General features: G+C 42.7%; 1 protein-coding gene across 1 annotated transcript in view; it reads left to right on the top strand.

The window, feature by feature from the left end:
- SMC3 (structural maintenance of chromosomes 3) overlaps positions 1–17,432 on the top strand; it is a 2,445,376-nt gene that overhangs the window by 1,674,360 nt on the left and 753,584 nt on the right. Inside the window, exons 20-21 of the mRNA XM_044056330.1 lie at positions 2,955–3,062; positions 3,986–4,094. Coding sequence (XP_043912265.1) covers positions 2,955–3,062; positions 3,986–4,094 — 217 coding nt within the window. The remainder of the gene's footprint in view (positions 1–2,954; positions 3,063–3,985; positions 4,095–17,432) is intronic.

Below are 17,432 nucleotides of genomic sequence, written 5' to 3' on the forward strand. Positions count from 1 at the left end.
CCGACCGAGGGACCACCTGACGGCTGAAAACCCTTCTGTGATTACTGCAGCTGTATGCACGATGAACATCTGCCATGTACAGAGATTCTGCACAAGGACTTATCACAAACAAGCATGGAAGGTGGATGCTCTATCATTCAGCTGGAAAACCCTTACAGTATATGCCTTTTCTCCACTGCCTCTCCTCCCCAAGGTACTCCTAAAGGTCAGACAGGAGAAGCCAAAAATGATACTGATTGACCCAGACTGGCCTCATCAGCACTGGTACCCAATCCTAAAGAGCTTGTCTCAAGGCCCAGCCTGGACTTTACCTCAAATTCCTCATCTACTGACCCAACAAAACAATCCTGCACAGCCAACTCAGAACCTTAAATTTGGCTGCATGGCGGATAATATAGCCACTCAGAGCATACCTCTCTCCAAAGCAGTTATGGATGTTATTTTGGAGGCCAGGAGGCCCAGCACCAGAAAATCTTATGCAGAAAAATGGAAGAGATTCTGTGCTTGGAACCAGGCACAAGGAATTAACACGCTTGTTCCAAATATTCCTCAGATTTTACAATACCTAACTGAGATGCTGGACAAAGGCCTATCCTTCTCATCAATTAAGATCCATGCCTTTGCCATTTCAGCTCATTACAATACAGAACCACCTATTTCTTTACATCCACTGCTAAGGCAGTTCCTCAGAGGGGCCAAAAACATAAGACCACCAAGGAGAGCACCAATACCTACATGGGACCTCAATTTCGTATTGAAAATGCTCACACTGCCTCCTTTTGAGCCAGCCAATACAGCCGAGATAAAATTCTTATCATGGAAAACAGCTCTGCTCCTAGCAATAACTTCAGCAAGAAGAGTCTTGGAGTTACAGGCATTAATGGCTGTGGAACCTTTTATTAGTTTTCCATCCGGACAGAGTTTCTCTAAGGACAAACCCAACATTTATGCCTAAAGTAGTGTCCAGTGTGGCTCTTAACCAAACCATTCATTTGCCTACCTTTTATCCAAACCCACAGAATAAAAGGGAGAGATTTCTGCATTCTTTGGATATACACAGACAGCTACGCTTCTACTTGGACAACACTAAAGCTTTCAAATGTCTGAGCAACTTTTAGTGGCATATGCTGAAGGATCACAAGGAAAGGCTATCACAAAGCAGACTATTTCAAAATGGATAGGTCATTGCATTCGTTCCTTTTTTCACAACATGGCAAGTCAGTGCCTAAGGGCATTAGGCCACATTCAAACAGAGCAGCAGCCACCTCAGCAGCCTTCCTCAAAGGAGTACCAACCAAGGATATTTTGGAGGCTGCAACTTGGACTTCAGTGCACACTTTTACAAAGCACTACCACTTGCTTCTTTATTCTAAATCCAGAGCAGGCTTTGCCACTGCAGTTCTGCAGGGCCTCATAGCCACTCCTAATTCTATTTAGACCCAGCCACCCAACCTCAGCTTTGGGATTCAACCCAAGAGTAATGACTGCAACAGTGAAACACGATGAACATAGTACAGTTGTGTACCTACCATAAATGTAGATGTTCGAGTGTATTCACTGTTGCAGTCCAGGTTACCCACCCACTATCCCCCTTCCTTTGCTGGGACTTTTCAGTACCTTTCTATTCTATACAACCTATGTGGTGTATATGCTTGTAGATGAAGGTAATTTTTATGTTAGTTCATGCTTTTTATAAGCAATATTTTTAGTCTACCCTTTTGGGGGCACCTGACATCTGGGGCAAGAAAAACTGAAGAAAATGGTGTCTGCTGCATCTTTTATACCCCTGGCGCACTGACGTCAGGGAAGAGGAGACAGCAACCGACGCCGGGCCAGGACTTTGGAATTCAGGCCGACTGCGGGTAGCCTGCCAGCAGGATAACCCAAGTGTAATGACTGCAATAGTGAATACACTCAAACATCTACATTTATGGTGGCTACACAATTGTACTTTCCTTCTCTTTGAGCTCCAGATAGTTTCTTTCCATCACAAAGCTATAAATTCATTGTGTTCTATAATAAAAAGCAGCAAACGATGTGGGGAAAGAGGGGGACTGTTGCATTTGGGGTAAAGGAGGAGCTAGAGAGCTTGTAGTATCCATGAGCTGTAAAACAGCAGCTGAGTCAGATCCAGACCTATCCGTTGAGGAAGAATGATAATGGACAAAACAGGTGGAACATTATGGTGAGTACATAACTTCTCTGTTTTATACATTAAATTGATATGTGTGGCTTTCTTCTTGATGTCCCTTTTTGTTAGAATGTCCAAGAGAATAACATAAGAATGGAGCAGAGCCACCCATGTTTATTATAGTGAGTACTTGCACATGACCTAGTTTTCCCCTGAAGCTCTACTACAGAAAAAAATTTGCATGGAAGAACTTTTTGTCCTGATACCTTTTATTGTCATACGCAGCTAAGTGAACATTTGGTACTATGTTAAATATTTTTATACGGCTGTTATTTTTTTTTTTTTTACATTCAGTGTTTAGCTCATAATCAAAATGAAAAAACAATTTTGTGTAATTTCAGTATTATACATTTTAAGCAAGATCTGCACTAAATTTAACTTTTCATATAGCTTGTTCTTGTTAGTTACTGCCTTACAGGTAGGTTTATAATTTATTGTATTTTCATGTTATGTTGTTTAATGATTCTCCGTTAGGATTGCATTACTGTGGGTTCAGACATTCCTCTGTTGTATAGTAATTATTTATGCACGGCTGCTTACCTTAGCATGCTCTTAACCAGTAATTCTTGCAGGTTATGTTTAGCACCTATAATGTTAAAATCAGAGTTATGTCCAGCACTGGTACATCTGAATTCTCAGAGACAATCCAGGAAGGAGTGTGATGATTAGAAGACTTTTTGACTAAGGAAGCTGAAAGCTGCTGTGAATGAATGTAGTGTAAATTACTTTTTATCTAATGTTTACTTTTTTTTTTTTTTTTAAGGACAACAGACAGCTATTAAATGAAAGAATTAAACTGGAGGGCATCATTACCAGAGTAGAAACTTACCTTAATGAGAATCTGAAGAAACGTTTGGACCAAGTAGAACAGGTAAAGGGGTTTGTTTTGCCAGACTAGAAGTCATGCCATGTTTACTGATACTGTTTTTGAAGCAGTCTTTCTTGGCTCTTGATTCCAATCAATTTTTTTTTTAACTGTACTTTGGACTTTGTTATACAAATATCGTCCTCATATGATTCTAGTGAGCGTTTCAGGTGTAACAAATTGGTTGTTAGGTTGCGGGGATAGTGTCTTGACCTCATTTTGAAATTCACTAGCTAAAACCACCAGGAAATGCTTGTGTGTGATTGAACACTGATATTTCATTGTTTGCCATCCCACAGTTAACTGTTACAGGGCTGCCATTTGCAGAGCTTTTGTGACAGTATAGCAGTGGACTGTTGCTAGGTCCTCAGTAGAAAGGAAAGCATTCCTTGCCACATAGCACATCTTAGGCATCTTAGTCTTTCTTGAGCCTGTATGGTATAGTGATTTTGGCAGTGAGGTGAACTGCATTTCTGTAACTTTAGTTCCATATATTTTGTTGTGTATTCTTTAATTTTGTGAAAGTTACTTAGAAGAAAGAGGATGCATGTCATTCATTAAAATAAGCATTTGTCTAACGAATATTACACAGTTAATCACAGAAAACAAGTGTGTGGGGGCACAAAGAATGCTACCATAACTATGTTGGCAGACCAGACTGTACTTCTTAGTATTGTGCATGTTAAATCTTAAATCTGCTTAAGCTTTATATTTCTATTTTTTTTCATACTATGTGATATTTATAATATCCCAAGAAGTTGATGCATGAATTGATTTGCTAATTAACTTGCATACTTTAGAGATAAGCAGCTGGAAGAGGATCCTTTTTAAGCATGTTGTGTTACTTTTGTAGAACAATCCATCTTCGTGAGATGTGATAAATATATGTATGATATGCTTGATTTTACAGTGAACTCATTGTATTTTAGGAATTGAATGAACTGAGGGAAACAGAAGGTGGCACAGTCCTTACTGCCACTACTTCAGAACTAGAAGCCATTAACAAGCGTGTGAAGGATACCATGTCACGAGTAGAAGGTAAGTAATTTTATTTTGCTCAATCACTTTCCCATACTTCATGGAACATTCCTAAGCAGTAGATGTCCTTTACTAGCATCATTTCTAAAAGACGTACCCAGAAACCTTCCTATGATGTCTACCTTTGTTATCAGGTGAAAATTGTACAATTGATTGCAGTACCTTATGCTCACATTTCTTCTTTCCTGTTGTGTTAGTCATTTTTTCAGTGTAGCAGTGTCCTGCTGTTTCCCATTACATTTTTTTTACATATTTATTCAACTAAAAAACATTTCTTATAGCTCATTGAAACTACAAATTACTGCATTGGCAACCCAGTTCACTCAAGAGGCGCATTCACTGGATATCTTTATTTTTTTCCTCTGTCCTTGTCGCAATATGTAATGCTGCAGATCCTGTAAAAAGTTTAATTCTGTTTATATCTGGATTAATTCAGCTACATGAATGGGGGCCATCACTTAGTGTTGTCTGCACTATAGGAGATGCTGTCTAGAATGCCAGCTTAATTTAACCAGCGTCTGATATATGTCCCTGGTGATCTTTGTTCCATGTGTCAACACTCCCTCATCTCCTGTTTCACTTTTGTTGTCCCTTTGTGAACTGCGCTTGAGCTGACACACGTGGAAGCTTTCACCTTTAGACTAGGCTCCTGAGTAGGAATGGGTGTCAGCCCTGGTCTTGTTCCCTGAGATGAGCATCACCAGGAGTTCGGTGCAGGCCCCATGAAAGATATCACTGGCTCTGATTTGCTGCTCCTCGCTGGACTTTTCCATGTTTAACCCTAAAGCAAAGAAGTCTGACCTTCTGTTCTTTTCTGTATTTATTAACATAATTTGTGTCACTAACAAACATTAACAGATTGAAGTGTGCCCAAGGGCATAGTGTTGTGAACTTCTGATAAGGGCAGTAGAAGGACTTGAAATGTCTTACCAACCAGTCATGTTTCCCCAAATATTTTATCCTGGTTGCAAAAGAAAGGCCCCACTTTTGTTTTCCATAAAACAAAGGATATGAATTTTAGCATACACAGAAAACACTATTCCATGTTAGAAGTGGATTTTTTGTTTTTATTGGCTCAGATGGGAATATCGGATACCTCCCTGGTGTCTATGCTTTGCGTTATAATGTTGCTGTATCTGTTAATAATTTTGGTATCTTGAGACAAGAAAAGTAAGGGTAGTCATTTGCAGTTATTGTTTCACACTGTACATAGTACAGATCGCAATATTTGATTATCTTTTGAAGAGAAATGTATCAGTATTTGGAGAGTCCCTGATTTTGAGACTTCCTCTGATTATGTTTTGCTTTGCCTCTGATTTTATCAATGGGAGATTGATGGAGCTGGATGAAGTCTGATCATTATCCTGTCAGTCCAACAATGACACCGTCTGATCCTAAGCAGGGTATCTTTTATAGGAGCACTACTCCTGAATTCACAATTAAGTCAATTTCACCTACCCTGCTTTCAAGATTGCTTCAGACTCTCAAGAAACACTGCAGGCCTCCATCCTCTTCTTCCTCTAGGTCCTCCAGGAGCTTGTCAGAAGCAAATGTACATAGGATGATGTGAAAGTTTGTCAGAGCTCAGACCCAGATGGGGGTCTTACCAGCTCTGTTACCTGTTGGATCCATGAGTATGCCTACAACTTCCAAAGCTATTTTCTCTCCTCCTGTGATCAGTCCTGTGGTTTCAGAACCCCAGGATCCAAGATCCTCAGTAAGTCTGGTGTCTGATCAAAGGAAAGCTTCTTCCTCCACTCCAGCTATATCCATGGCTTGTTCTGCTCCGATCCCGTCATATCAGAATGGGTCTCTGAGTCAAAGTGTCAACGTCTGGTCTGAGGGGATAGGCTCTTATGCAATTTTGTCAGATCTGTCCCTTCCTCTTGGAGCCTCGGCCCTCGACAGTTCGGATCCGGTTCCACCCATGAGGCGCAGATCCGAGGGAGATCTACCTTCGTAAGAAGTTTCGGCTCTGATGAGGCAGGTTGGGGTCTCTCTGGGTCCATTGGCTTTTGGGGTGGTGGAAAGGACTATTTCTCTCCACAGAGAATCTCCCTCTCATATTTCAAATTCTACCCCCTTTCTCCCATCTGTACCAAGTTCTGAGTCACTCAGGCCTATTCCGCAGGAGCAGCTAGAACCAATAAGTGTCCAGCCAGTTCCATTAGAGGAACTTCTCCTCTCTTGCGACACCTTACCTGAACATCTCACAGAGGGGGTACAACAGAAGAAGATGTACAAAAGGAGAATCATTGACTTCTCATTGTAATCTTTTGTAGAGGACACTGATTTTGATGGACAGTGGTCCCCCAGATCACCACCGAATGATATCTCCTTTGGAGATATTCTAGAGATTTTAAAACGGAAAGGTAGCTGGCTTTCCCAAAACCCCTCACCAAAAAGATCGGTATTTTAGAGGATTTTGGTTCTGGATGACCTACATCTAGACAGACCCTTAGTTCTACCAACCCCTACGGCCACAGTGACCACGCACCCTTCTCAGTTGGGGTGGGGGGGCATTTCTTGGGAAGAATGGTCCAAGGCACGTAGCCCTCCAAGAGACCAGCTTGCATATCAATGTCCTAGAGATGAGAGCAGTCCTATTATCATTGCAGGCATGTCAAGATGCTCTCCCTTTGGTGACTATTTCATTTCAGATCAACAACATGTCTGTAGTCTAGTACATCAACAAGTAAGGAAGAACTCTTTCTTATCCCCTTTGCAGAGAGACAATGAGAGTATGGGAATGGGCAATGTCATCTTTATTAGGCTGCATGAGTACTGGAACCAACTCTGGATTTCTTATCCCCACCCATCAGGGATCCAGCATCCCGACATTCAAGCCCTAAGACTTAACCCGCATGGTTTCTCCACTTTCGGTAATAGTAAGACAGCCCAGGCTTTCTTCCCCCCTGTACATTATATTATTTTGGCTTCTCAGAAAGAATCTACCATAAAAGTATACAAAAGCAAATGGAAAAGATATCTCCATTTGGGCTTTGAATAAGGAATGTGACCATTTTCCTGCCCCAGTCTCTGCGATTTTCCAGTTTTTAACAAGTGTTTTTGAAGTCTAAGCCAGTTTCTCTACAATTAAACTTCAACTGGCATCTATTTCCAATTTTCACACAAGGAACAGACACATTTCTCTTGCTTCGTCTAAGCTTCTGTAAAGCTTTCATGAAAATAATTTTCCTTCTAAGGCCCCTAATTAAAGGATCACTTACCACCTTGGGATCTGACAATTGTACTACAAGGCCTAACGCAGAAATCCTTTGAGCCTTCAGCTAAATCTGATCTGAAGTTTCTATCATGGAACAAAATTTTTTTAGTAGCCATTCTGCTGCAAAGAGAATATCTGAACTTCAGGCTGTCTCATCAAAATTTCCTTGCATAATTTTTCATAACGATAGGGTTTCTTTACGGACTAACCCTTTTTTTTACCTAACGTGGCTTCTGAAAATAACAATCAATCCATCCACTTACCAGTTTTCTTTCCAAATTTTTCCAGTAAAGGAGAGTACATGCTGCATCTCCTTGATGTGCACAGACAATTATGTTTTTATCTTCACAAGACAAGGAAATTCAGAAAGACAGATCAACCTTTTGTTTCCTTTTCTCCCAGAATGCTAGGTTATCCAGTCCTGCGTTCAATCCTGATCAACATGAGGTTCTTCCAGGAGTTTTCTATACTTGCAACTGTATTTATGCCTATATATATCTTTACATAAAAGCCACCCAATGTCAGCGTAGCTGGGGGACTCTGTCCTTAACATAACTAGACATCTGTGTTGTCCATTTTCAACTTCCCTCCCATCCATCCTCCATCCAGGTTTTTCTGGAGAGACCTATTGGACTGTATTGGAAACTTCAATTCCAGGTTTGAGCCCTGCCTTTCTATCAAACTAGTCTTGTCTCTGTCCTGCTATGGGGATAGGGCAGAAAACTTGATTTGAGGCTTTGAGGATGTAGTAGGGCTTTATGGTTAGAGGGAGGCGCTCGAGAGCTGGATCCACAGCCTGGAGTAAGCGAACCCATACATTGAGGAAAAATGGAAGTGGACACCACAGGTGCCTAGTTATCCTGAGTACATAACTTTTAAATCTGTTGTTGTCAATCTTCACGTAATCCTATACTGTGGGCTCTGTTCTGAGCCTCAGAACTGACTCAGCTGTTGATCTCAGATTGGGCCTCCCAAACTCTCAAGCCAGGCGAAATTTTACCAGTAATGCTTCTCTCAGAATTACTTCAGATCTCGTTAGCCGGTTTGTGTGTCAGACACGTTCAACTGCTCTCAAGCTTTGGTTTAGTGTGCAGTACATTTTTTTCCTTTATATTACCTGAATTCTTCTCTTAATAAGGTCTTTTATCTATGTGTTCTTTTTCTTTGCCCGCTCCTCTTGTTCCTGTTTCTGTGTGCGAATGTTTCTTCCTATCCACTTTCCTCTCCACCGTTGGTAGTTTCTGTCATAGTACCATTGTTGGTACTCCTCTCTTACCCCTTATTAGGGTATTCCTGCTTTACCATAGCTGGTATTTTTATTCTTTATATATATATATATATATATATATATATATATATATTTAAAAAAAAAGCTTTATTCCCTGTCATTTTCTGTGTGAGTGAATGACTTTTATAACTTTTCTTTCATTATGGCTGAAAAGGCTGAGTCTCCAGACAAATCTTCTAAAGGCACCTCAGGTTTTAAGAGGTGTCTTAAATGTCAGGGCAAAATGCCCAATTCGGATGGACACACCTGTGTGTATTGTTTACGTAAAGTCTAATTACAAGAGAATTGTTCTGTCTGCCATGGCTTGTCTAACAGAACTATTACAGAATGTAAGAATAAGCTTATTTTGAAAGGCTTTTTGAAGAGTGACTTCGAAGAGGCAATTTCTTTGTCGAAAACAGAAGCTAGTTCATCTTCTCCTTCATTGTGAAAGCGTCCTACTTTGGTTCCAAGTGTATTGGAACCGACTGAGAAGGCTTCAAAACCATCTTCAGTACCGACCACTTCAGCGGCACCGAAGAGAGGACATGAGCCGACATTTGGTTTCATCAGCACTGACAGACCGGAATACCATCAGTTGATCTCTGTACCCAGGACCAGGTACTTTCCTTCTGTTGATCCTTTTAAGGATAGACCTCCCAGCCCCTTCATCGATGTCAGACCTCCTAGGTCTTCATTGACGGCATCAGTTCAATCCACTAAGAGTCTCTCCGAGGCAGTTATCATACTGGTGGATCAACTCCTTGCGGCAAGAGGGTTGTCTTCGGTTTTTAGCCAACCTGGCGTCGGAACCACTCCTGCTACGACAGCACCTATTCCTCCTCCAACTCCAGTCAAGTCTTTGAAGCCCTTGTTTACGACACTCCTGGTGTTGACTATCTCTGTTTCCTGTAGCAACTTCGTCCCCAGTTCCGAGAGCTGCCTTGAGTTCCTCTGGCCTTTCAGCACCGGAGGCCTCCCGGGGTAGAGACTCCTTAGACAGGTCCAAGGGGCATGAATTGGCTTCTTTAACTTCAGAGCCGTCCATGACTCTCGGTGCTTTGGCCTGTGTAGGATCGACCCAGGCTTTGGTTTAGGGGGTTGCCTCCTCGATATGGGGTGGGATCTAAATCTATGCAAACAATGAAGGATTTCTTACAGGTACAGCCACCACGATTTAGCAGAAATTGGCCTACAAAGAATTGGTCCTTTCCAGTGTCAGACAGGCCACAAAGAGGCAGATACAGACACCCAATAGGCAGATCTCAGCCACAAGGCTCTTACAGACCACGGCAGTGGGGTGCTTCAAACTCAAAACAAGGTGAGGATAAGTCACAACCTTACAGGAAACCGTCCCAATGACTTCCCCCTTCCAATGCCAAACTCTTCCCTTTTGGCAGCTCCCTTAGTGGGGAAACTAGCACTTTTTTATCAAAACTGGTAAGCAATCTCCCAAGACAAATGGGTGCTGAATATTGTGTCTCAAGGTTACAGTTTCCACTTTCACACTTTTCCAAGGTTCAAAGGAATGCCAAACCTGCCACAAAGTCAATGGACAGATGCACAAAAACAAATTACAGCTGTCATGGACATGAGAGCTATTCAAAAAGTACCACAGCATGAAAAAGGACAAGGATTTTACTCAAGACTCTGGTACCCAGAAAGGACAAAGCCTGGAGACCCATTCTGGACCGTTCCACTCTAAATACTTACCTGGATGTTCCAAAATTCAGAATGCTGACTCTACACCAGCTCCTTCCCATGTTGGGCAAGGAAGCTTGGCTTGTTATTTTGTACCTCAAAGAGGCATACCTGCATGTCCCTATCAGACAAAATTGCAGAAGATACCTCATATTCATAGATGGTTCAATGCACTACCAATTCTCTGCACTGCCCTTTGGCTTATCTGCTGCGCCCAGGGTCTTCACCAAGTGCTTGGCACCAGTAATTGCATTTTGCAGACAAAAAGGAATTCAAATATATCCATATCTAGATGATTGCCTGATTCAGGCAGAGAGCAAGGACATTCTTCTACAGCATCTGGCGTTTGTAAAAAAATTATTAAGTTGCCTAGGGTACACCGTAAACGAAAAGAAATCAAAACTAGTGCCCTCACAAGAGATAATATTAATGGGTGCCAGCTTAAATACAACGGCCCAGATGGCTTATCTCACGCCAGACAAACAAGGACAACTAACTCAGTATTTTCAAATGATGGCAACAAAAACCCAACTCACTGCAAGAAAAATTCTGCAGGCCTTGGGATTCCTGGCATCCTGCATACTACTAATTCCATATGCAAGACTGCATATGAGGAAACTGCAATGGTACCTAAAAAGTGTTTGGTCTCAACATTCACACAGCTTGGAAGCAGTAATATCACTCATTCCCTGCCTACAACAGGAGTTTCAATGGTGGGCACAGGCATGCCACCTCAACAAGGGTCAGCCTTTCACTCTTCCCACAACCAGGCAGACTTTAACAACGGACGCCTCTGATTACGCCTGGGGAGCACACATGGCAGGAAAATGTATTCAGGGCAAATGGACCACAGACCAAATGCATTTTCACATCAATCAAAAAGAGATGTTGGCTGTACAAAATGCCCTTACTGCTTTCAAAGATCTTCTGCATCCAGGACAATTACTATTAAAGACAGACAACACCACTGTGATGTGGTACATAAACAAGCAAGGGGGCACTCATTCTTTTCCCCTATGCAGACAAGCCATGACCTTGTGGAACACAGCTCTAGCCTACCAAGTTCATCTGCAAGCACAATTCCTGCCAGGAAAGAAAAACACTCTGGCAGACGACTTGAGCAGAAACATCATGGATCCTCACGAGTGGAAACTAAATCCACAAGTCTTCAGCATGATAGTGCACAAATGGGGGTGCCCGGACATAGATGTTTTTGCCTCACCACTGAATTACCAACTACAAAAATTCTGCACAAGGACTTATCTCACACAAGCATGGAACGTGAATGCTCTTTCATTCAGATGGAACAACCTAAATGTTTATGCCTTCCCACCTCTGCCTCTCCTTACAAAGGTACTCCTAAAAGCCAGACAAGAAAAACCACAGATGATTCTGATTGCTCCAGACTGGTCACGCCAGCATTGGTACCCAATCCTAAAGAACTTAGCTCAAGGTCCACCTTGGATTTTGCCTCAAATTCCACACCTTCTGACTCAGCAAAACAATCAGATACTGCACAGTCAGCTCAAGACCTTAAACCTGGCTGCATGGCAGCTTCATTAGCCAAACAGACAACTTCTCTCTCTAAAGCTGTTATGGATGTCATTTTGGAGGCCAGGAGGCCTAGCATCAGGAAATCTTATTCAGAAAAGTGGAAGAGATTCTGTGCCTGGAATCGGGCACAAAACCTTGATCATCTGGTCCCTAACATTCCTCAGATACTACAATATTTGACTGAGATGCTGGACAAAGGACTATCCTTCTTATCCATTAAGATTCACGCGTCTGCCATCTCGGCTCATTACAACACAGATCCTCCTATTTTCTCTCACCCATTGCTAAAGCAGTACCTCAGAGAGGCTAAAAACATAAGACCGCCACGGAGAGCACCAACACCAACTTGGGACCTCAATTTTGTCTTGGAAAAGCTTACTTTGCCTCCTTTTGAACCAGCCAGTTCAGCAGAGTTAAAATATATATCATGGAAAACTGCTCTGCTTCTGGCAATAACCTCAGCACAAAGAGTCTCAGAGCTGCAGGCACTAATGGCAGTGGAGCCTTTTATCATTTTCCACCAAGACAGGGTTTCTTTAAGAACAAACCCTACCTTTATGCCTATGGTGGTATCCAGTGTGGCTCTTAACCAATCTATTCACTTGCCAACATTTTGTCCAAATCCCCAGAATAAAGGGGAGAGACTTCTACATTCCCTGGACATACACAGGCAATTGTGCTTCTACTTGGACAAAACAAAAGCTTTCAGAAAATCTGATCAATTGTTTGTATCATATGCTGCAGGATCACAGGGAAAGGCTATTTCAAAGCAGGCTATTTCAAAGTGGATAGGACACTGTATCCGGTTCTGCTACACACAGCATGGGAAACCTGTACCTAGTAACATTAGACCACATTCCACCAGGGCAACTGCCACTTCTACTGCCTACCTTAGAGGAGTACCTACCAAGGATATCTTGGAAGCTGCAACTTGGAGTTCAGTGCACACCTTTACCAAGCATTACCATTTGCCTCTTTATTCTAGATCCAGAGCTGGCTTTGCCACTGCAGTGCTGCAGGGCCTCATAGCCACACCAAATCCTCTGTAGAACCAGCCACCCAAACTCAGCTTTGGGATTCTACCCAAGTGTAATGACTGCAGCAGTGAAACACAATGAACATAGTATCGTTTTGTACCTACCATAAATGTAGATGTTCGAGTGTCTTCACTGCTGCAGTCCAGATTACCCACCCACCATCCCCTCTTTCTTATCTGGGACTAACCTATACTATCTATGTGGTGTATTTGCTGGTTACTGAAGGTTTTATATTTACCTTTTTTGTATGTGTTACTAGCAATATGTATTGCCTACCATTTTTGGGGGCACCTAACATCTGGGGCAAGAAAAACTGAAGAAAATGGCATCGGCTACTTATATACCCCTGACGTGCTGACGTCAGGGAAGAGGCAACAGCAACCGACGCCGGACCACGACTTTGGAACTCAGGCCGACTGCGGGCATGCCTGACGGCAGGATAACCCCAAGTGTAATGACTGCAGCAGTGAAAACATGCGAACATCTACATTTATGGTAGGTACAAAACTGTACTTTGCCTCACAGCTAGCAACCCTTGAAGTGATTTCTAACTCGTCCATAGACTGATTGCCCATGCAGCTGAAGGGATGACAAGAGCGGTGGGTTCAGGCATAACAATTAGAAGGCACTCCAGGATGCGCTTCTGTGATTTTGCAGATCCATTTAAAGTATCATTCGTCAACGCTCCATTTGACAGATCATCCCTAATTTAGCCCCAGAGTTAGACATGCTTGCCAGATGTGAAAAAGATGGGAAGACCCTATCTGCCATAGATGTACGTTTCTCCACTCCTCAGAGGCCTTACTCTAGGAACCAGAGAAGTGGGGGACTATGGGTTAAAACATTCCAATGGCCTTTCTAGGATTTGCATGGCAAAGACTTTCCCCGGGGCACAGGGGGAAGTAATGGAAGATGCTGCCCTAGAGGCAGAAGTGGCCCGCAGACACAGGGGGTCCAGACACTCTTTCTCTGGTACTTCCTACCAGCACCCCTGAAGGGGGGGGCCCAATTTGCCCTCCTGTGGAGGCAGTCGGGGATGACTATCCCTGCACCAGCCCGCCTGGCAACTAATAACTTCGGACAAATGGGTGCAGGGGTTCAAAATCCCACTATCCGTACAGCCAAAAACACAAAAAGACTCCTGGATGTTCCACCCAGTCACAGGGAAGCAGCAATCTTAAAAATTCAAAAACTGCTCCACAGAAGTCATCCAGAAAGTCCCTCCAGACCAAGTAGGATCCGGGTTTTACTCAAGATTCTTTCTAGTGCTCAAAAGAACAGGGGAATGGAGGACCATCTTGAATCTCAGCAAATTCAGCAAGGTAGTTCAGCAAACCAAGTTCCGGATGGTCTTGGTACAGTCGATACTTCCATTCTTGGCAAAAGATGATTGGATGTGCTCTATAGACTTCAGGATGCGTATTACCACATAAAAATTGACAAACGTTCCAAGAGGTTCCTGCACTTCGGCTGGGAGCCAGTCATTTCCAGTTCAGAGCACTGCCCTGTGGACTCACCTCAGTCCCCAGGGTGTTCACCAAATGCATGGTAGTGGTTGTGGCTCATCTCAGACTGCAAGGATTTTGAGTTTTTCCTTATCTCTACAACTGGCTCCTCACTGCTACCATCAGGCATCAGAACGGGCAAGATATTACACTCTGCATCTCTGTACATCTCTAGACATCACATTAAATTAAGAAAAGTCAAATTTACAACCTTCTCAACAATTAGAATTCATCAGAGCTCACTTAAACACTGTTACAGGAATTGCTTCACTTCCACTAGAAAGACTATAAAGGATCAGATCACAGGTCACATAAGTTATCCAAAACAGAAGGGTTCCAGCCAGATTAGTCCTACAAGCATTAGGCTCGATGGCAGCCTCAGTCACTCTTGTTCCTTAGCAAGATATCACATGCGAGTCTTACAGTGGTTACTTGCCTCCCAATGGTCTCTGATACATCAACCAATGTCTCACCTAATCATGATTACCAATCACTGCAAAAAGGAGCTCTCTTGGTGGCTCCATTCTGACTAGATTCTCTTGGGGCGACCATTCATTCTTCCGCAACCCCAAGCCACTGTGACTGCAGATGCTTCCCAGATGGGGGGCATTATCTGGGAAGGACAGTCCAAGGCACGTGGTCCCAACTAGAGGCCAACTTGCACATCAGTGTTCTGGAGATGAAGGCAGTGCTGTTAGCGTTGCAAGCATTCCAGGATGCCCTCCCTCTGGAAGCATTAGCAATTCAAACAGACAACATGTTGGTAGTTTGGTACATCAACAAACAAGAGGAAACGAAATCTTACCCATTACGTTGAGAAGCCCTAAGAGTTTGGCAATGGGTGATTTCTTCCAACTGCTTTCTCACAGCAACACGCATTCTGGGGAGCTCCAGTGTGAAAGTGGACAAACTGAGCAGAACCATTCTCATGCCTCATGAGTGGTCTCTTCAATCCTGTTGTGGCGAAAGAGATTTTTCATCACTGGGGCCAACCTTGCTGTGATCTTTTTGCATCCCCCCTAAACGAGTGCAGCAGTTTCTTTGCCCTAATCCCCCTCCAGGGGAGGCACCCAGAGATGCTGTTCTCCAAAATTGGCCCCTAGTCTCTTCTATGCCTTTCCCCCTGACTCCCTTGATGTCCCAGTTTCTAAAGAAAGCCAAGAGGTCGGAGAACTCAATAATACTCATTGCCCCCTTTTGGCCTCGACATATTTGGTTTCCATTCCTTTGGCCTCATCATCTTTGGGAACCATGGATACTGGACCCAGTGACGGACCTGCTGTCCCATCCAGAGGGCATGGTTCATCCGAACCTCAGTCATCTGAAGCTCACAGTATGGCTTCTCCATCTCCCATGATTGCCAGGCATGCATTCCTTTCCTCTCCTCTCCTGTCTGTCAAATCATTGTAGCACATCACAAACCTTCAATCAGGAAACTGTATCAAAGTAAATGGGAAAAATTTGCAAATTGGGCTCTTATGAATGGTCTTTATCCTTGTACAACCCCTGTTCATAAAATCTTGGATTTTATAATGAAGCTCTATCAATCTGGTTCTTCTGCCTCAACAATTAAAGTTCATCTAATTGCAGTTTTGAACTTCCATATACGGTTTGACAGGTCATCCCTTATGTCACACAAACTTTGTAAAGTCTTTTTAAAGGGAGTTCTACTGCTAAGACCCCCATTTAAAGGACCCATCCCCCCTTAGGATCTAACACAAGTTCTTCAGTCCCTTACTTTGTATCCCTTTGAACCATGATCTACTTGCGACTTTAGGTTTATGACTTGGAAAACTTTGTTTTTAGTGGCTATTAGATCTGCAAGAAGGTTATCTGAACTTGAGGTTCTGTCCTGCAAATCACCCTGTATAATATTTCACAAGGACAGGGTTTCCCTTAGGGCTAATCCATCCTTTTTACCAAAAGTAGTTTCAGAATCTAATATCAATCAGACTCTTCAACTTCTAGTCTTTTTCCCTAATTTTTCCAACAAAGGGGAGTACTCCCTCCATTTGTTAGTTGTTCAGAGGCTGTTGCGTTTTCATCTTCACAGAACAAAGGACTTCCAAAAATCTGATCAATTGTTTATTTCCTTTTCTTTCCCATTCCTTAGGCAATACGGTTTCAAAGGTTACCTTGGCAAATTGGCTTAGAGACTGTATTACATTTATTTGTCAGTTGAACGGGCTCCATTCTTACGTTGTCAAAACCCATTCAGCTAGAGCTGTGGCAACTTCTGCAGTTTTTCATGCCAGAGCCTCTATAGATGACATTTGTGAAGCAACTACTTGGGCTTCACCTCATACCATTATCAGTCATTAAAAACTGGATCAGGTCTCCAGGGGCCGGGCATCATTTGGTTTGATGGTGCTCAGGAATATTCTTCTGTGAGATCTCCCAAGGTTTAGGTAGCTGGGGACTCTATCCAGCAGTCAAGGATTATGTGAAGATTGACAACATCAGATAAAGAAGTTATGTCTTACCATAATGTTCCATCTGTGTTGCCGATCTTCATTAATCCTGGACATTCCCTCCCTCCTTTCCCGAGCCTGCGACTCTTAGTGGATCGAATTCTTACAGGACTGGCTTCTTGTTCCAGACACATATCTGGACTCGTCTTCTTGTATACTGTTTGTCTGCCACTAATTTAGGCAAACTTGATCTGAGGTAATTTTGCGAGGAGCATTATTGGTAAAAGTTTGGCTCGAGAGTTTGGGAGGCGCGAGCTGAAATCAATGGCCGAGTCAGTTCCGAGGCTCGGAACTGAGCCCACAGTTAAGGATTAGTGAAGATCAACAACACAGATGGAGCATTATAGTAAGACATAACTTTTTTTTTCTCTGTTCAGTTATCTGTGTGAATGTTTAGTCCCTCTGTTATCTTCACTAAGCATGTCAGCAAAGCATTTTTATAAAACTGAAACTCAGTGCATACCCGTATTTAAGTTTCTTTAACAGTTAAAAGGTTAATGGCTATTAGTAGGAATGTTAAAATAGCAAGCACCAGCTCTGAAACGCTTACACTGCCTAGGTTTGAGTCCGTATATTT

Source organism: Protopterus annectens, chromosome 14.part0 (genome assembly GCF_019279795.1).
Source record: "Protopterus annectens isolate FY-2018-M chromosome 14.part0, PAN1.0, whole genome shotgun sequence".
Taxonomy (NCBI): domain Eukaryota; kingdom Metazoa; phylum Chordata; order Ceratodontiformes; family Protopteridae; genus Protopterus; species Protopterus annectens.